At 35.8% G+C, this 22,406-nt stretch overlaps 1 protein-coding gene across 1 annotated transcript in view; it reads left to right on the top strand.

Moving 5' to 3' along the window:
- The window catches only part of LOC115422428 (plexin-A1-like), an 837,453-nt gene that overhangs the window by 517,114 nt on the left and 297,933 nt on the right, over positions 1 to 22,406 (top strand). Inside the window, 1 exon segment of the mRNA XM_030138774.1 lies at positions 6,283 to 6,397. Coding sequence (XP_029994634.1) covers positions 6,283 to 6,397 — 115 coding nt within the window.

Below are 22,406 nucleotides of genomic sequence, written 5' to 3'. Positions count from 1 at the left end.
GAGGGAATGTCCATTGTTTATTGTGCACCGAAATATCTGCCAACACAGTTTATGCCACCGTGAATGAAATTAAAATTGTCAACCATTACAGCATGTTTACTCGCCATCAAAATGTTTTGTCTCAACGAAGTCGTCCGGCACGACCTTCAACCTGGCTACCATTCAGATTGATGCAAATCTGTGCTCGTTGTCGCATCTCTAACACAGCTCTTCTCGCCATTCGTGTTCGTCGTAGGGCTTGGATTTCAGCCGTGATGCGATTTCGGAGTTCCTGAAGAGTTTGTGGAACAGTCTGATACACACGGTTTTTAAGATACCCCCACAAGAAAAAATCAAGGGGGGTCAAGTCCGGGGATCTAGGTGGCCACTCTCTCTCCTGACCCAAACAGACAACTCGATGAGGAAATAATACCTGCAATCGCTGTGGTCTTGCCATGATGAAAACTCCCTGGGCACTGTCATGTAGGCCTATGTCCTGAGTGTGAAAGCAAAGCCCCGACTCCTGTAATTGTTGTCAGTTTCAAGTTTGTTCACTGTGGCATACATTGTGTTAGCAGGTATTTCAGTGCCCAATAAACAATGGACCTTCTCTCTCTTATGCAATGCAATAAATCTATGACTACATCATCAGACATGCTCAATAACCACATCAATATGACTGTATGGTCAAAAGAAAAATCAGTGTTTCCGTTTTAGCAGTACAATTTCTTTAAATGGAAAGAGCGTTTTTTCTGACTCACCCTGTACAGGGTGGGGAAGCAAAATTTACAATGAACATTTAGTTGTTTTTTCTCAGCAGGCACTACGTCAGTTGTTTTGAAACCAAACATATATTGATGTCATAATCATACCTAACACTATTATCCATACCTTTTCAGAAACTTTTACCCATATGAGTAATCAGGAAAGCAAACGTCAAAGAGTGTGTGATTTGCTGAATGCACTCGTCACACCAAAGGAGATTTCAAAAATAGTTGGAGTGTCCATAAAGACTGTTTATAATGGAAAGAAGAGAATGACTATGAGCAAAACTATTAAGAGAAAGTCTGGAAGTGGAGGAAGCAACAAAAAACGTACCAAAGCTTTTATTAAAGCTCTCAAATCCAAAATCCTAAAGGATACAACCAAATCCATGAGAAAAATGGCAACTGAGCTTGAGGTAGACAACAAGACCGTTAGAAATGCAGTAAAATATGTTTTGAAGTTAAAATCTTACACAAGAACACCAAAACACTTGTTGACAACAGCAACAAATCCAACTTTAGCAATTTTTGGGAATCATGTTTATGGCCGCCTTCTAGCCCAGATCTAAACCCTCTGGATTCTGCTATTTGGGGCGTTTTAGAACATGCTACCAATAGAACATCACACAGCAATGTGGACTTTCTTAAAGATACTATTAAAGAAGAATGGGAGAAGTTGTCACCCCAATATTTGAGGAACACTTGCGCAAGTTTCAGGAAGCGTGTGAAGGCAGTTATTGAGAAAGAAGGAGGACACATAGAATAAAAACATTTTCTATTATGTCAGTTTTCTTGTGGCAAATCAATTCTCATGACTTTCAATAAACTAACTGGTCATACACTGTCTTTCAATCCCTGCCTCAAAATATTGTACATTTTGCTTCCCCACCCTGTATATTACTTGGTAGTAATTTGTTGAATGATTTAAATAAGATTATTGCTTATAACATTTTACAAGATCATGGATTTTTAATATCAATCAAATCAATTTATACAGCGTCACATCATAACAAAAGTTATCTCATGACACTTTACATTTACAGCTGATCTAAACCCGACTCCTAAACCAATAATTCTTTTTTTTAAAGCCAACAACCGTCTCTGTCATGTTTTTGATCATACTGTGAGATATAAACTCACTTTGTTCCCACGCAGCATTACTTTCCATTGTTATTTCCAGGAAGGTGTGATAGCCTTGTTTCTGTCTCTTAATTCAAGTTTAATGAATATAAATTGAACCTCCATATTTGCTCAAGTCTGAAGAGGAAAAAAACAAACAAAAAAAAAACGAAGTGTTATATAAAAACAGGCTTATCTTTGTCTGCCAGCTTACTTCACTCTAAGCCTTCAAGCGTGGAGAATAAGCAGGGAGGAGTGGATTCTTAGTGGATTCTTCCTGTCCTGTTTTTAGCGTCTTTGGCCTGAACACATAAGGCCGCACTTACACATCGTTCCAATGCGATTTCCTTAGATTTGGGTCATAAATATTTGTGCTCGGTCTGTGTTTCGGTGTGTGATCCGTGTCTGTCGCTGGAGGTTTTCTTTCGGTCTGCCTTCACACCTCTCCCTGTGAATTATGGGTAGAAAACGATTAAACACGTGGTGGTTATAGTCGATGACACCTGAGTGTTAAACTACGAAATTGAGAAACTTTAAATAAATAAATTTCAGTCACTTGTCAAACAAGTCGATGGCAGCCACTGTCACCAGCTGCATAACATTTCAGTTTTATGTGTTTTTCTGTTTTATTTTATTGCCATTTTCATTGACTTTCAGAAATGTAAATCAACCTGGGGGAAAATAAACATCAGACCCGTCTCTGTTGAGCAAAAAAAAAACCTTAACTGTTAAATGCTGTTCATTTATTATACCCTCATGAATCATCTACTATCACACTATTATGTCCTGTTTTGTCTAACAAATGCAAATATAACCGCTAGAATTGTTTTACATAAATGTTGAAGCTGAAAATAGCAAGAACTGTGGCATCTATTATACGCTGTTGCTCATAAAGTTGTAATAAAATATTTTTATGTCTTGACAACGTGATTTATTGTTGATAGATAAAGTGGAATTGGACTCAGTATGTAATCATTACATCAGGTTAAAGGTGATTAATTACGAATAAAAAAGAGGAATGTGTCTGAAAATAAAAGTATTCCAACTTTATGGGCGACAGTGTATAATCGTTTATATTTAAAACCATTCTGTTTAATCCTCATATTTTTGGAGTCACTTTAATCCCAGTGATTAAAATCCCAAAATAAATAAGGCTTACGCTGTCGGGGGCCAACAGCAAGGGTATATCCCCGAAATCCCCCCAATCCTTTGCTCTATATAAATCTATCCATGATAATTGTTAGACAATCAAGATGAACACAGTTGGAGCTATATTGACCTGACAGTGGCAGAATAATAGTCAAAGAACCAATTTTTGAATGAAAATAACCCCCTATGAACTCTGGATGGTAGCAAAAAAAATGGACTTTTGTAAAACAACCAATATGAACCAAATTTTATCTCAATCAGCCTATTATTTTTTGACTTATGTAAAAAAACAAAATGATTTTCAACTAAAGCGCCCCCATGTGGATGACTTACAATAGTCAGTGAAGCTGAAATCCATAGGGTTCTTCCACTATGTAGGTGGTCAAGGAAGAAGAAATCCAACCAATATTATATCCCCGCAACTCGATTTCGGGGACATAATAATCCAACAAATAAATGACTGAAGATTCCCGAAAACCAACTGGTCAAATATGGCCTGGACCTGCTTTAACCCATAAAGACCCAATGCTACTTAGTGTCAGGTCCTAAATGTATTTTTCTCTCTATTTTAACCTTTCTTAAGTGATTTATCATCATTTATTCTCATGCTATCCTCTGTATTTTGCTTTTTTTCAGTGAAAATCAGTTATTTTCAGGATTCCTGCAGGTTTCTACCATTTAAATTTAAGACTTTTTTGAGACTACTTAGAACAGAATTTAATGCCCATTTTACGGCCTTACTGGCAAAAATTTGCAACTCCTAAAATTTATTTATTTATTCCAATGCCTTTCCCATAATTCTGAGTCATTTCCCACCAAGGGCTGCAAAGTTAGCAATAATTGGTTCCCAATCTCAATATAAATTGTCGAGTCGGAACTAGGGCTGAAAGATATATCGATACGATAACAAGGGTATATCCCCGAAATCCCCCCAATCCTTTGCTCTATATAAATCTATCCATGATAATTGTTAGACAATCAAGATGAACACAGTTGGAGCTATATTGACCTGACAGTGGCAGAATAATAGTCAAAGAACCAATTTTTGAATGAAAATAACCCCCTATGAACTCTGGATGGTAGCAAAAAAAATGGACTTTTGTAAAACAACCAATATCAACCAAATTTTATCTCAATCAGCCTATTATTTTTTGACTTATGTAAAAAAACAAATTGATTTTCAACTAAAGCGCCCCCATGTGGATGACTTACAATAGTCAGTGAAGCTGAAATCCATAGGGTTCTTCCACTATGTAGGTGGTCAAGGAAGAAGAAATCCAACCAATATTATATCCCTGCAACTCGATTTTGGGGACATAATAATCCAACAAATAAATGATTGAAGATTCCCGAAAACCAACTGGTCAAATATGGCCTGGACCTGCTTTAACCCATAAAGACCCAATGCTACTTAGTGTCAGGTCCTAAATGTATTTTTCTCTCTATTTTAACCTTTCTTAAGTGATTTATCATCATTTATTCTCATGCTATCCTCTGTATTTTGCTTTTTTTCTGTGAAAATCAGTTATTTTCAGGATTCCTACAGGTTTCTACAACTTAAATTTAAGACTTTTTTAAGACTACTTAGAACAGAATTTAATGCCCATTTTACGGTAAAAATTTGCGACTCCTCCTGACCCCAAGGTTGAAAAACACTGCCCTAATCCTTGCAGCTCTGTTTCAAGGGGTAATCCCAAGGGGAAGGGGTAAGGGGGAGGGCCCAAGTGTCTCCATCCACTCTCATTGATCCAACTCCATGGGTTTTACTGGTGAATCAATGTTGTAGAAGATAACAGTGTTTCCACGGTAACTACGGAGCTTCTGAACATACAAATGGGTCATATCTGATGACCATGAAAAGATGACAAACTGTATTTTACACCAATTATTGACATATATTCACTTCTTAAAACACATTTTTATAGACTTGCTTTTATGTGATGTCTGTCCATTTTTAATTTTTAATTTTAATTTTAACTCTTTTAATGTGATTTTATCCTGTTTGATTACTAATTTATATTCTCATACATGATGTTGTTTTATCTCATTTATTCATTTTTGCATTGATTTAACAGCATCATGTTACGTTATCCCTGCCCTCTTTACTCACTTTATTCACTTAATTTATTGTAAGTACCATATTTTTTGCATTTGTTGTACACATCGTTCTTATTGTGTTGCTTATGTTTTAGTGTTTTTACTTGCTTCTTGTATCCTGCTGTTGTGCCCTCTGTCAAAGCACTTTGTAAACTTTGTTTTTAAAGGTGGTATGCAAATAAAACTATTATTATTATTATTATTATTATTATTATTATTATTATTATATATTAATAGGATTAGTGAATCAGATGAGATTAAACATTCATGTCAGTTTATGGTTTTGGTCGACGGACGGTGGATGTTTTGGTCCTTGTGAGTTGTTGTGCAAACATTACAAACATTGACTATTAGAATTTTTACTCTTTTTGGTCACTTGAGCAAACTTGAAATTTCAGGCGCAAAAAATATTGGGAAAATTGGGATGTTTTCCAGTGCAGTTGAATATCAGTTTGGGTCAATTTGTCCTGTTTATAAAGGATTAAATAATGATTAAAAGCATGGAATGAAATTCAAGGAAACAAATGAAAGGAAATGTAGACTTTACAGAGTGGGGAAGCAAAATTTACAATGAACATTTAGTTGTATTTTTCTCAGCAGGCACTACGTCAATTGTTTCGAAACCAAACATATATTGATGTCATAATCATACCTAACACTATTATCCATACCTTTTCAGAAACTTTTGCCCATATGAGTAATCAGGAAAGCAAACGTCAAAGAGTGTGTGATTTGCTGAATGCACTCGTCACACCAAAGGAGATTTCAAAAATAGTTGGAGTGTCCATAAAGACTGTTTATAATGGAAAGAAGAGAATGACTATGAGCAAAACTATTACGAGAAAGTCTGGGAGATACTATTAAAGAAGAATGGGAGAAGTTGTCACCCGAATATTTGAGGAACACTTTCAAGTGCAAGTTTCAGGAAGCGTGTGAAGTCAGTTATTGAGAAAGAAGGAGGACACATAGAATAAAAACATTTTCTATTATGTCAATTTGCTTGTGGCAAATAAATTCTCATGACTTTCAATAAACTAATTGGTCATACACTGTCTTTCAATCCCTGCCTCAAAATATTGTAAATTTTGCTTCCCAACACTGTACACAAAAGTATTAGGTATGGTAATGATCAGTGCTTTAACTCCATCTTTGTCGTCTTTTTTTCTCGCTCCAGGTGCCTTTCCTGTGTGAACGGAAACTTCCCGTGTCATTGGTGCAAATATCGCCACATGTGCACTCAGGACGCTAGCGACTGCTCCTTCCAGGAGGGACGAGTCAACACCTCTGAGGTCAGAATCAAACCAAGTCCGCAAACACACAAGAGTATGAAACACTTGAACGCAGAGCAGAACAGACTGAATGTTAATGTAAGTAGCGCTAATGCCTGTGCACATGGAGGCCTTGATAATACCAGGGCTGCAGCTGGGACCTGTGTACCATTTTATACCATTAGAGTGTGTGTACGAATGAGTGCTGCTGTGAGTGGCCCAATAGCAGCTGTTATACTCCAAGCAGCACTGGATTTATTCACTTATAAACAAGTCGGGTGAATGAGTATGCAAATGGCAGTGGGCGCTACCATCCCAAATGTTATATTTGCATGAAAACCCTCATCCATCCACCAGCTCAACACTGACTCACTTTCATTCTTTCTATCTCAAGCTTTTCTAACACTCACTGTTTGTCACCGTCACACAAACACACACAAATTCCCAATGACAAACACAAATTAACCTTTGTCTCTTGAGAAAGTTGCATCTAATGTTCAACCGCGCAGTTTTCCATTTGTTTAGTGTCTAGTTTTTTCCTGTTTCTTCCTTTTTCCGCCCATCATGCACTGTTTTTTCTCCCTTCCATTTTTCCACAAGAATGAGAAGTCTTTTTTCACCCAATCAGTTTAACGTATTTTCTACCAAACACAATACCCTATGTCTCATTTTCTCTTTTCCCATCTAGACTTTTTGACTGTTTTTACCCTGTCCCCCAAAAGGTAGACAAGGTGTAGTGTTTTTGGTTTGGTTTGTTTCTTTGTTTGTTAACACTCTAGCAGCAAAACTATTGGTTGAATTCATACCAGATTGGGCATATAGATTGCCTTTGACCCAGAATAGATGTCATTATATTTTGGGAACAGTAGGTCAAAGTTCAAATTTTTTATGAATTTTTAAAATCTTTTCTTTCCCCATTCACTTATAATAAGCAAAATTTCAAATGTCTATTGCAGCAAAACTATTGGTTGAATTCATACTAAATTGGGTTTATAGATTGCCAGTGACAAAGAATAGATGTCATTATATTTTGGGAAATGTAGGTCAAAGTTTACATTTTTAATTAAATTTTTAATATTTTTTTTTCCCCATTCACTTATAATGGGCAGAATTTCAAATGTCTGTAGCAGCAAAACTATTGGTTGAATTCATACTAAATTGGGTTGAGAGATTGCCAGTGACAAAGAATAGATGTCATTATATTTTGGGAACAGTAGGTCAAAATTCAATTTTTTTTTTTTTATGAATTTTTAAAATTTTTTTTTTTTTGTTCCCCATTCACTTATAATAAGCAAAATTTCAAAAGTCTGTAGCAGCAAAACTATTGGTTGAATTCATACTAAATTGGGTTGATAGATTGTCAGTGACCTAGAATAGACGTCATTATATTTTGGGAAATGTAGGTCAAAGTTCAAATTTTTTAATTAAAAAAAAAAAAAAAAAAAAAAGTTTCCCCCATTTACTTATAATGAGCAAAATTTCAAGTCTATAGCAGCAAAACTATTGGTTAAATTCATGCTAAATTGGGTTTATAGATTGCCAGTGACAAAGAATAGATGTCATTATATTTTGGGAAATGTAGGTCAAAGTTTACATTTTTAATTAAATTTTTAATATTTTTTTTTCCCCATTCACTTATAATGGGCAGAATTTCAAATGTCTGTAGCAGCAAAACTATTGGTTGAATTCATACTAAATTGGGTTGAGAGATTGCCAGTGACAAAGAATAGATGTCATTATATTTTGGGAAACGTAGGTCAAAGTTCAATTTTTTTTTTTTGAATTTTAAAAATCTTTTTTTCCCCATTCAATTATAATGAGCAAAATTTCAAAAGTCTGTAGCAGCAAAACTATTGGTTGAATTCATACTAAATTGGGCTTATAGATTGCCAGTGACAAAGAATAGATGTCATTATATTTTGGGAAATGTAGGTCAAAGTTCAAATTTTTTAATAAAAAAAAAAATAAATAAATAAAAAAAAGGTTTCCCCCATTTACTTATAATGAGCAAAATTTCAAAAGTCTGTAGCAGCAAAACTGTTGGTTGAATTCATACTAAATTGGGTTGATAGATTGCCAGTAACAAAGAATAGATGTCATTATATTTTGGGAACAGTAGGTCAAAGTTCAAATTTTTTTTTAATGAATTTTTTAAATCTTTTTTTTTCCCCATTCACTTATAATAAGCAAAATTTCAAATGTCTGTAGCAGCAAAACTACTGGTTGAATTCATACTAAATTGTGTTTATAGATTGTCAGTGACCTGGAATAGAAATCATTATATTTTGGGAAATGTAGGTCAAAGTTCAAATTTTTTAATAAAATTAAAAAAAAAAAAAAAAAAAAAAAAAGTTTCCCCCATTTACTTATAATGAGCAAAATTTCAAAAGTCTGTAGCAGCAAAACTATTGGTTGAATTCATAGTAAATTGGGTTTATAGATTGCCAGTGACAAAGAATAGATGTCATTATATTTTGGGAAATGTAGGTCAAAGTTTATATTTTTAATGAAATTTTTAAAATCTTTTTTTCCCCATTCACTTATAATGGGCAGAATTTCAAATGTCTGTAGCAGCAAAACTGTTGGTTGAATTCATACTAAATTGGGTTTATAGATTGCCAGTGACAAAGAATAGATGTCATTATATTTTGGGAACAGTAGGTCAAAATTCAAATTTTTTTTTTTATGAATTTTTAAAATATTTTTTTTTTGTTCCCCATTCACTTATAATAAGCAAAATTTCAAAAGTCTGTAGCAGCAAAACTATTGGTTGAATTCATACTAAATTGGGTTGATAGATTGTCAGTGACCTAGAATAGATGTCATTATATTTTGGGAAATGTAGGTCAAAGTTCAAATTTTTTAATAAAAAAAAAAAAAAGTTTCCCCCATTTACTTATAATGAGCAAAATTTCACGTCTATAGCAGCAAAACTATTGGTTAAATTCATGCTAAATTAGGTTTATAGATTGCTATTGACAAAGAATAGATGCCATTATATTTTGGGAACAGTAGGTCAAAGTTCAATTTTTTTTTTTTTTATGAATTTTTAAAATATTTTTTTTTTTGTTCCCCATTCACTTATAATAAGCAAAATTTCAAATGCCTGTAGCAGCAAAACTATTGGTTGAATTCATACTAAATTGGGTTGAGAGATTGCCAGTGACAAAGAATAGATGTCATTATATTTTGGGAAACGTAGGTCAAAGTTCAATTTGTTTTTGGAATTTTAAAAATCTTTTTTTCCCCATTCAATTATAATGAGCAAAATTTCAAAAGTCTGTAGCAGCAAAACTATTGCTTGAATTCATACCAAACTGGGTTTATAAATTCCCAGTGGCCCAGAATGAATGTCACAACATTTTGGGAAAAGTAGGTCAAAGTAACAAATTTTAACAAATTTTTTAATCTTTTTTTTCCCCATTTACTTATAATGGGCGAAATTTCACATGTCTGTAGTAGCAAAACTACTGGTTGAATTCACACCAAATTTGGTTTATAAATTGCCAGTGACAAAGAATAGATGTGGGGGAAAAGTTGGTCAAAGTTCTAATTTTATATGAATTTTTTAAATTCCTTTTTCTTCTCTCATTTACTTATAATGGGCAAAATTTCAAATGTCTATAAAAACATCAATTTAGTTTCAATTTACTTCAAAGTTGCCACATATATAGAAGTAATCGATTTGCTGACATCACCGCATGCATAGACATCATGACATCAGCTGGATTGATGCCAAAATAAGCTACAATATGTGCAAGGGGTGGGGTTTGTTGTTTCTGGAACCTATTATTTCTACCTTTTTTGCTCTTCTCGCTCTTATGTTTTCTTTCTTTGTTGGAAAAGAAACGGATATGCTGAAAGAATGCAATCAGAAAAAACATCAAACTCAACAATAGTCAGTGAGAATGTGCAGTAACGGTGCTGTTTCTGAAATTAAAGCCACTGTCGAAGTATCTCCAAGTGTAACAACACAGACACTGACACAGTCCTGACTCCAAAAAAACATCAACTTCTTCCCAGAAAACTTACAGCGGTTTTCAGCTGGAAGTGTGTCTTAACTGAGATCAGCTGACATGATTAGGTTAGTGTTTACTCAACCTCCTGAGACCCAGGAAATGTCCGCAAAGTACAAGCTTTTTTTTTGTTTTTTATTAAAGACGTGCCTATACTGGAAACATCATGATACAACAGTTTTTTCAGACGCAGTTTTTAATATTTTTATGAAACGTTCTTTGTGGTAGACAGTTTTCTTTGTCTTTCTTTTTTTTTTTTTTTTTGTATAAAGTTGTGAAACTCTTGTCCATAAATGTGGACAGAAAACCCACAGCTGGGTCTTAGGAGGTTAAGTTGCATTAGCTCGGTATGACTGACCAAAGACGGTTCATTAAGTGTCCACAGAAGAGTCATTTCCTGTTTGTGTCACATGGGTTTCAGCCTCATGAGGAGACGAGCAGCTCGTTCATTCCAAAGGGAGAAATGAATCTGTTTCGCCCCGTAGTCACTTAAGTCATTTATTGGAGACATTTTTCACAGATAGTCTTTGGAATATTCTGATAATAAACATCTAAAATATTTCAGATATGCAAAATTGAGTTTGTTGAAAACCTGAATCTGTCTCAGCAAAATTTAGATGACATCTGCCAACTTAAATGTCATCTGAAGGAAATAATATAAGATGACAGGGTAGGTTAAGGGAGATTAATGGATTTTTTTTTTTTTTTTAACTGTTTAAGCGCTAAAATTGCAATATTGTGACAAGCAATGGAAATAAATAAAAAGTTTTTTTGAAATTACATCAAAGTTGAATATTTTTTGATAAAAACAAAAACAAAAAAACAACTCCAGTGCAATTAATCTCCTGAAACAAGGAGGTGGGGTTGTTCTGTTCCTTCCACTTGTGCCACATTGGACATTATTTTGGAAAAAGGCAAGATTTTGATGCTGTTTAACCCATAAAGTTTCAGTGGTACTTTTGTGTTAGTTCCCAAATGCATTTTCCCCTCTGTTTAACCTTTCTTAAGTAATTTATCACCATATATTGTAATATTATCCTCTTTATTTTGATTTTTTTCAGTGTAAATCATGTATTTTCTTATTATTACCTCTGCCAAGGAGGTTATGTTTTTGCCAGGGTTTGTTTGTTTGTTTGTTTGTCTGTCCGTTAGTGTGCAACATAACTCAAAAAGTTATGGACAGATTTTGATGAAATTTTCATGGTTTGTTAGAAATGGGATAAGGAAGAAATGATTAAATTTTGGGGGTGATCGGGGGTGGGGGTGCCCACGGGGGGGGCCCATTTCCAACAAACCCTGAAAATTTCATCAAAATCTGTCCATAACTTTTTGAGTTATGCTGCACACTAACGGACAGACAAACAGATAGACAAACAAACAAACAAACAAACAAACAAACCCTGGCACAAACATAACCTCCTTGGCATGGGGGGGGGCATGGGGGGGGGGGGGGGGGGGGGGGGGGGGGCACTGATCAGCCTTGGCGGAGGTCTGCGCTCTCTGAGTGCTTCTAGTTTAATAAGTATCAGTATCAGTCATATTATGGTATATAGTGTAGATATGTTTAGACTAGGAAGATTATTACTGTTGTTAATTATATAAGGAGAAGGGGTGGGAGTTTGTAAGTTATACTTCTTCTCACTCCTTTTTGAATATGTATTGTATGTCTTATGTTTAAGTGCTTAGTTTATTTTCTTCTGTTTTGACATTCATACTTGAAATAAATACATCCATCAATCAAACTATCTATATTTTAATTGACTGATCATATAGGGATCATAAAGGTTATTATATCAAAGCAGGAAAAAGTGGAGAAAAAGTGACCTTTTCAGTAAAATATATCATTAACTGAACATAAACCCTGAGATCATGAAAAGATGGCAAACTATATTTTACATCAATTACACTGGGTTACAAAAAAAAATGTTTTTTGCAAGTTGTCTAGGTTTTTTCAACTGAATTAGGACCATTTTGCACCGCTAAATCCAAAAATGACATCTGTTTTTCTCAATCAGGTCAGGTTTTTTTTTTTTTTTTTTGCTTATTTGATTTTGAAAAATTTGATCTTCTCACAAAATTGATTACATTTTTGTGACTTTATCAGTTGATTTTTTTATGTAGTTCTCACCCAAAATAGGTTTTAAGAGAAAAAAAAATCATTTGATCTCTTGATTCCTGTTAGGTACAATGGTGTATTCACCACAGATGTAGCAGAATACGTCAGGCTTGTTTTTGCAAGATCTTCTCGTCGAAGCCATTTCATTCACCTGTAATATTAAAAAAAAAAAAAACATTAATCATAAATTGGCAAAAGTAAAATCTTCAGAACTCGTTTATTGCAAGAAATCTGAAAGAATTTTGTATCATATGATGTGAAAATGCCCATAAATGTAAGCAAAAATGTTAAAAAAAAACAATATGTAGCATAGTTCAGAAAGTTGACCTGATTGAGCAAAATTAATGTGATTTTTGGATTCAGCACACCAAAATTATCCTAAATCAGCTCAAAAAACTGAAACAATAAATTTGTTGTTGACCAGTGTTATCTATATCATAATACTAGAAGAGCTCAGAGCTTCTGTGTGTGTATGTGTGTGTGTGTGTCTGCACGATTCCGACAAATTCAGATGTTTTTAACTGGCCAATTTGGTACCTACTGTTGAGGAGTAGTCCCGTCTCCATATGAAATATCTCGGCAAATTGATAGGACCAATATTTTCGGAGATTTTATTTTAGTCATTTTGGAATACAATTGCCTTATAATTACGGAAACGCAGTAGCACGCTGCATGATGGGAAATGAAGTTAAAAACAGGGACGCCGATGTAATGTAAAATAATATAAAAATGTGTTTCATCTGAAAAAATAGTTTCTCTTTTTATCTCAGTTAGTATTTCTTTTTAAAATAGACCCAAAGTGCTTCCAAACCTGCTTCATAACAATAGTCTACATCTGGTTTGAATTTTATTGATTTATTTTATGTATTTATTTCAAACATGCAAAGAAACAAAATAAAACAAAACGAAGCAAATTAAGACAAAAACAAAAAATAACATTTAAATGAACAGAATCTATCTTCAGGTACGTGCAAGTCTGAATTTTGCAGGAAGAACTATAAACTTATTTAATCCTATACCCTTAAGTGCTTTTACACCTTTATCGCTAACTTAATACAACAATCAAACAAAACATTTTTCCTAATGTTAGCATTCAACCACAACAAGTACATAACGCAATAATTGAATGATACACAACAATATGTTCATGGCAGTACAGTCATACAAAGAAACTCAACAATTCAACAATTTTCTTCAATAATTACAACATATTTATCAATACAACAATTTTTTTGCCCCCCCCATGCCCTGTTTTTAGGACCAGTTTCGTAGAAGCACCCACATCCATGTCTTTAACCCTTTCATGCATAGTGGTCACTCCAGTAGACAGTTCTTCTCCAGCTGTTCTCTTGTATATTCATGTTTTTTTTTTTGTTTTAGTTCCATATCAGCCAACACAGTGGACACTCATGCACCATCCAAAACACTGCAGTTAATACAATACATACATACAATACATACAATTATTGTAACTTTGTTGCTCATGATAAACCTGATCTGCAGTGACATGTTTTAGTGTAAATCAATCGCTAATTGTTATTAGACTGTAATTAAGAAACTTTTTTATTTTTTGTGCATATCCTCCTGAGACCCAGCATTTTGTCCTCTGTAGGGGACAAAAGTTTGACAGTTTTACTTAAAAAATACTGTGCATTGCAATGGACATTCCATTAAAAAAAATCAATCAATAAATAAAACTAATTACCTCCGCCAAGGAGGTTATGTTTTTGCCAGGGTTTGTTTGTTTGTCTGTTTGTCTGTCCGTTAGTGTGCAACATAACTCAAAAAGTTATGGACAGATTTTGATGAAATTTTCAGGGTTTGTTGGAAATGGGATAAGGAAGAAATGATTAACTTTTGGGGGTGATCCGGAAGAAATCCTGGATTCTGGATCACTTTGAAATTTTCGTTAACATTGTGGTAAATGGGGCCAAAATTTTCGTTTCCCAATATCTCGCTTAATTATTGACCAAAACTCATGAAATTTAAGTCAGGAATTGACAATGGGGTCCTCTATCACATTTCAAAGGCTGATCCGGATCTGATCCAGAAGGCGGATTTTATCTCAATTTATATAAAAAATGGGGGTGCCCTTACTTTTTGGCCTACTGTGCCTTTAATATTAAAGGTAGAAATTTCTGACAAGCGCCATCGTGTAGCTCAGTCAGTTCCGCATCGGGAGTATGCCACCGGATTTCATGTAGCTTTAATACTTAAGGAGCTAGATCCAGAAGAAAACCGCCATTACGAGAAATGTGATTTTCGTGAATAACTACTGAACTAATAAGGATATAATTATGAATCCAGTTGCTAATGGTATGTTTTCATGGTCAAGGAATCTTAAAATATAGGTAAAATAAATATGGGACTAATATTTATGATGGAAATCACAATATGGGGGAATTGTGCAAATCTCATGCAATTTGACTCAGGGATTTACAATGGGGTGTTCTATCAAATGGCAAAGACTGATCCGGATCTTTCAAAAAGTTATGGACAGATTTGGATGAAAATTTCAGGAAATATTGATACTGGCACAAGGAACAAATGATTAAATTTTGGTGGTGATCGGGGGGGGGGGGCACTGATCTGCCTTGGCGGAGGTCTGCACTCTCAGAGTGCTTTTCTAGTTTGAAAAATATATCTGAAAAAAATTGTTGCATTATGCAGTTTCCAATCAAGACAATTTTTTTTTATGTAAAAAAGCTAAAACTGTCAAATTCCTGGGTCTCAGGAGGATATTATCTCCATGAAATGAGTAATAAGTAATATTAGAGTATGATAAAAATGTGAGAAAACTGTAACAATTTAGCAATTAGCTGCATTAAAAATATTTTTTATTTCATAGTTTTCACACAGTTTATCACTTTCTGATGATGATTTTTAAATACATGTTTCTTTGCTTCAAAAATTAAATGCATGGTGTCCAACTGAGTGGACATTTTTGTAACTTCACATGAAATAGGTTCATTACAAAAAAAAAAATGCATTGTTTTTTTTCATGCCTAAAGAGGAACAAAAACACTCAAGAAAAAAATATTGACTAAGGTTCTCATAATTCATGCATGAAAGGGTTAATACAGTCTGTGTGTGTGATTGTCTAACACTATTCTCCATTCTGCGTTTGGTGTGTGGTAAATATGTGTGTTCTGAAGTGCCTCTGCACAGATGGGGCAGCAATTTTTTTAAAAAAAAAGGTGTTTGTAGGTGAAGAGGGGCGACATGGGGTGGGGGGGGGATTCCACTCAACTCCACATACACCCTCTCTTCACTTACTACCACCCCCCCACCCCTTTTCAGCCATCCATCCTTATATGGTTACAGAAGACAAACAAATTCAGCCATTTATTTATTTTTCCATGTCCCACTCTTTTTTCCATCTGTGTTGCCACGGTGACTACACTCCACAAGATGAACCAGTAACATCCCCGCAGCATCACGTGCCTTATTGTTATTGACACGGCGGTACACATGTTTTGATGTTCGTCTTGATTTTGCGTCCGTCGTTGGAGCAGGTTGCATTTTAAAGTAACGCCGATACACACTCGAGCCGGCAACGGCAGTTTCCTCGTCACGCGTTTATCTCTTCTAGCCTTGATTTTGTTCCAATTTGCCAGTTCGTAGCCCCTGCTGAAAGTAATATTGCCCATCTCCGCTGCCTGAAAAAGTTTCCCCCAGTGTCATTAGCAGTCGGTTGCCAAAGTGATTGAATTCACACTACACTGGTTATCTTCCCAAAGGCATTTGTCATATTTCTTGAAGCTGACTTCAGTTCATATCTGATCAAATTCAGAGCATCTGTGAATCCATGTCATAGGTAAATCAACAAAACACGCTCTCCTTTTACCGTCTAAACATATAATCACCAATGTGTAATTTTTGTTGTTGTTGTCTTAAAGTAAATCTAATTCATGGCTGTCATTTCCTGGATATGTAAATATATATAAATCAGCTGTGTTGTGACAGCAGATAAACAGAGAGGCACATTAGATGCGACCAGGCAGAAAATTGCCAGAGTAGGAGAAACACTCGAGAAGGCCAACAACGGAAATGTGCATAAACACAAACAATGAGAGAAACAAACACTACGACAAACAAATACAGTGACAAACAAATTTGCTGCGCTCCACTGAATCCCAGCAGCATTGGGGCCGGTAGAGCTGATGCCGGGCCCGAGGGTTGGATCAAATCGAGTCATTCACATTCAAGAAAAAGAGGAAAGACTAGAATGAAAAGCAACAGGAAAAGAGGTCGAAAAACGGGTTTGTTTGTATTTGTTTTCCTGTCTAAACCTGACTTGTTGATTGGCTGATTGTAGATCAGTGCCTGTTAATGAAGTCATTCATTCATTTTACATGGAGCTGCGTTTTACTCAGGATATTTTGTGTCCCAAATATGAATTAATAGAGGAGATGATTGACAGCAGAGGCAAGTAAAAGGCCCAGATGGGAGCTTTGACAGGAAGTGGCTATTTTTTTTTTTTCTTTTTTCTTCTGTGTGTCAGTGTTTCTATGTTCAGTAACTTTAGAACATTTTTCTACTCGACTCAATGTTTTGTTCTTCCATTGGAGCTGAGAGAAGCAGTGGATGGATGGATGGATGGATGGATGGACAGATGGACAATTGGACAGATGAATGGATGGACGGACAGATGGATGGATGGACGGATGAATGGGCAAATGGACGGGGACAGACGGACAGATGGATGGATGGATGGAAAGTTGAACAGACAAATGGATGGATGGATGGACAATTGAACAGATAAATGGATGGACGGACGGACGGATGGGTGGATGGATGAATGGACAGATGGACAATTGAAAAGATAAATGGATGGATGGACAGACGGATGGATGGATGGGGACAGACAGATGGATGGATGGACAATTGGACAGATGAATGGATGGACGGACGGATAATGGATGGCTGGATGGACGGACGGATAATGGATGGATGGATGGATGGATGGATGGATGGATGGATGGATGGATGGATGGATGGATGGATGGACGGACGGACGGGCAGGCCGGCGGATGGATGGGTGGATGGATGGATGGATGGATGGATAGACAATTGGACAGATGAATGGATGGACGGACGGATAATGGATGGATGGACGGATGGACAGACGGACGGATGGATGCTGATGAGTAACAGACTCTCAGTTTTACATCCATTAAATGCGATCATTCACTAGTTCTCAACACTAGACTTTTGCGTATTCTCTGAATACTTCTACTGTTTACGCTGGTTATGGAGGTCAGACATAACATACTGGTTGCCTTGGTAACTTCAGTTATTTTTATTACAGTCAGCAGTCACAATCAAAACCCCTGCTGGTGAGGTTTAAGTGTCTCAGACGGTGCTTCTTGAGGAGTTTTTTGTGATATTCGCTGATATCACGTGGTGCGTTGATGGTGTGAACTGAGCTGAGGTTCTGAAAACCATGAACCAGTGTTAAACAAATGTCACAAATGATTATATATTATTGAAGAATATTTAGGATTTATGAACACATGCACATCCTAAATGATAAAAAGAAATGTTTGCTTCATGTGCCTTTTATTTAGAATTTTAGTAGAATTGCTGACAATAATGTGATCTTAACCCTTTCATTCATGAATTACGAGAACCTTAGTTGAGATTTTTTTCCTGAGTGTTTTTATTCCTCTTTAGGCATGAAAAAAAACAATGTGATAGAATTTTATTCGTGAACCTATTTTTCATGGAGTTACAAAAATGTCCACTCAGCCGGACACCATGTGTTCAATTTTTGAAGCAAAAAAAAAAAAAAAAAAAAGTGTATTTAAAACCCATCATCAGAAAGTGGAAAACTATGAAATAAAAACATTCTTTATGCAGCTAATCTGATATTTTCTAACATTTTAACATACTCTAATACTAGTTATTACTCAGTTCACAGAGAAAATATGCAAAAATTTTATTTATTTATTTTTTTGATTGAGAAAACTTTTCAATTGCAGTCTAATAACAATTAGTAATTTATTTATGTTTTTGTTTATGTTTATGCATTTGGCAGACGCTTTTTTCCAAAGCGACTTACAGGGGAAAACCAATTAAATCACTCAATCAATCAAATTCTATTTATATAGCGCCAGATCGCAACAAAAAAGTTATCTTATGACAGTTTATATGTAGAGTTGGTCAAAACCAGACTCTAAGCCAATTTACAGAAACCCAACTGAATCCTCCAGGAGCAAACACTAGTGACTGGTGACAGTGGAAGGAAAAACTTCCCTTTAACAGCAGAAACCTGGAGCAGACCCAGACTCCTGGAGGATGGACGTCTGCCTGGACCAGTTGGGGTTAAAGAGAGAGGGTAAAGGAAGAGAGAAAGAGAGAGCGATAGAGACTGGGGGAGAGGGGGAGAAGGGGGGAGTAGGGGGAGACACATGGAGGCAATTGAGGATAAGTGAGTGATGATGATGAAGGCAGGAGAGAGGCAGGACCACCGCAGCAGGTCCAGAGATAATTCTGGGAAAATCTGTGATAATCCTGGGAAAAACTTTATTAAAATATTTAAAATGGAATGTCTGCCAGTGCTAGGACAGGAGGTGCTCCTGGAAGAACTGGGTCTTCAGGAGCTTCTTGAGGATAGGCAGGGATGCCTCTGTTCTCATAGTACTTGGTAGAGCATTCCACCAACGTGGAACGACCTATGAAAAGAGCCTAGATTGTCTTGTACAAGGTCTGGGGACCACCAGACAATGTTCCCCAGACGAGCGGAGACGAGCGGATTTACACTAAAACATGTTACTGCAGATCAGGTTTATCCAGAACAGCAAAGTTACAGTAATGGTGTGAATTGCAATGTATGAGATGGTGCTGTGTTCGATGATATGAAGCTAAAACAACAAAACCCATGAATATACAAGAGAACAGCTGTAGAATAACTAGGGATGGGAATCGAGAACCGGTTCCCAGTAGCTCGATTCCTTGGAATCGTTTGCCTGCCTGCTTAACGATTCTGCTTATCGATTTCACCTTCGTTGCGCATGCGCGATGACATCACACGTACGCTGCATTGTTTTGGTCAGAACGTAGCCAACATGGTGTTGAGGCAGAAACGGTCTAAACAGACGACACCAGGTCCACTTACTTGGAACACTGTCAAAGCTTCCGTTTCTTCAAAAGGGTGGAATCCCTCCAATATCCTCAAACATTTGTCCACAGCATGTGAATCATTTACAGGAATGTCACGTATTGGATACTCTACTTAATGGCGTTTGTGAATGTAGCGGCAGAGTGAACGCCGGGCCGATTCCGGTGTGGGCAACGAACGTCGTAACTCCTCAAATACAAGTTTCTGAAGGTAAGAAGGGAAAGGAAATGAGGTGAACAACAACGGGAGACAAGCCGAGCCGAGTTGAACCGGTTCCACGTAGTAGAAATGCGGCAATAGAGGAATTAGTAAAGAGTCTTTAGTTTCACTTTCACTGTAGCCCCCCCCCCCCAGTCGGGCCCAGCATCATCTGTAATTATTATTAGTACATACTGTATATGTTATATTTTCTGTGCAGAGATGGAAATATAAAAGACCATTAATGCAAACACACCCGTTTGTGCTCTTTTATTCCCTCACCCAATGAGAATCGATAAGAGAATCGATAAGGAATCGGATCGATAAGCAAAACCGATAATGGAATTGGAATCGTTAAATTCTTAACGATTCCTATCCCTAAGAATAACTGTCCGCTGTAGTGACCAGTATGCATGAAAGGGTTAATAAACATACACACAAATACAGTACTATTATTCTGTATTTTGCATTCACAACTTCAGCCGTTAGTTGTGTTAGTTCAGAAACAATTTTCTGTTTATTTATTCATGTCTTGGAAAAAAAACGTCTGAATAATGCTGTTTATTTCCTTCATTTGATTCTGATGTATTCATTAAGACGCAATGAATAATCGGAGTCAGTCAGAAGACGAGCTCATTACGAGTAGACGCTTGTTCTGCATCAGCTGTTCTGAAACACTTTATTTTACTATTAAGGCGCTGACCTTTTCACTATGTAAAATCTGCACACACCAGTTCTGACACTTGTTCTGTCATTTATTCTTTTTTCCTTTTTCAGTTCTTACTTCAGTCCTCTGCAGTTTTCACAATCCCGACTTCTTTTGTTCTTAATTTTCCCCTCTTTTTCATTTTTTTCGTCATTCTCATGCTGCGTCTCTCCCCTCTGCTTCACTCCTCTCTCCTTTTCCTCGGTACTGACCTCCTTACACCCAGTAAACTATAGTAGTCCCATGATGCATTGCTGCTCGAACCAGTGTCTTTGTATGCTAGCCTCATTGATAATCATTAGCTGACTGGGTTGGGCTCCAGATAAGCAAAAGGTGGATATAGATATGTGAATCAGCGTTAGCCGTCACGCTGTTAATTAGCGGATAAATCACTATGATGAGTAAGTTGGTCACATGGTCTTATGTTTCTGTCAAGTCAGTTCGCTGATAATGGAAAATGCAAATGTGTTAGAGTGCATGCGATAATATGCACATGTTCATAGTCACATCAGAGGCCACAGCCGTTCAGTGTGCTCCCATAGTTCCACTGCTGTAAGAATGTTCCCATCCCCATTAGAGAGGTAGTTATTGATTATGTGATTTCTTTTGATTCAATTAAATGATTATTTGAATATGCAAAAAATTGTAAAAATGTGCTGTAAATGAAAATTACAATTTATCCTTATTCCAGAACCAGCTGAGACAACCACCACAAAAAGTATAAAAGTAAAAGGATATGTAAAAAAACATCTGTCTAGAAATAACAATAATAACAGTTTAAAAGTATATTTAAAAGTATCTATCGGCCAAAATTTACTTAGGGGGTCAAATGAGTGGCCATTTTTGGCAAAAAAAAAAAAAAAAGTTGTCAGAAATGCATAGAACTGTGTTGAAATAATGCTAATACATTTGTGCACAGACTACTGATATTATTTGACAGTGGAAGCTATATTTTCAGAAATATTGGATTTTGAATAGCACGTGTATGTGAAAACTTTTGCTGGTGGACGGACGTGACATTACCCATGATGCTCTGGTGAGTACCAGTACTTTATTAGTAATAAACTTATAGACTTACTATTGCTAATTCTCCTCTTATTCATAAATGTTAGTATTGTGGATCTAAAACAATAACAGCTGACACAAAAACACAAAATGTGGCAGTGGACGGATGTGACATGGTTGTTCCAGATCCCATAATACCGATGCTCGGCAGCCATGTCACCGTTTCCACAAATGATCCATGTGCAAAAACTAGGATCATATCATCATACTAAAGAGTAAATAACAATATAGAATTGTTATTTCTTTATAAAAATGCTTATTATTAGAAAACTGTTGATTTAAACAGTGACGTGTGACATTTTTCATGTATGTATTGGCGTAACATAAGCAGGATGGATCAGCACTATACTCCATATTGAACCTGTAAAAATAAAACGTGATATGTAGGATAGAATCTGGTAAGAAAAACTGGGGAATCTAAAAGAATAGAATATTTGTTTTTCAGGTAAATTCAGTTCAAATATAACTTGGCCATTTGTGACATGAAAATATTGCATTAATTGTGATGAAATTGGACATTTTTGAGCTGAAAACATAGTTCATATGACCATCAACATGTTACAACAGAACTGAAATCCTGTAAATTTGCGTAACTTGCATTTACCAACACAAAGTTCCTTTGGGGATTCACTTATATTGATTTCTTATACACAAAGTCATAAATAAGACCTCTAAGCCAATTTTAAACAACAACAAATAAGTCAAGTGTCATCTTATGACTTACTGACAACTTAAGATGGAACTAAGATATAACTGGAAAAAATAAAGACAAATATTTTTAATGTTTGTGTTAAAGCATTGGTTCC

This window comes from Sphaeramia orbicularis, chromosome 7 (assembly GCF_902148855.1).
Source record: "Sphaeramia orbicularis chromosome 7, fSphaOr1.1, whole genome shotgun sequence".
Classification (NCBI taxonomy): Eukaryota; Metazoa; Chordata; class Actinopteri; order Kurtiformes; family Apogonidae; genus Sphaeramia; species Sphaeramia orbicularis.
This window is presented reverse-complemented; position numbering and strand designations above follow the sequence as displayed.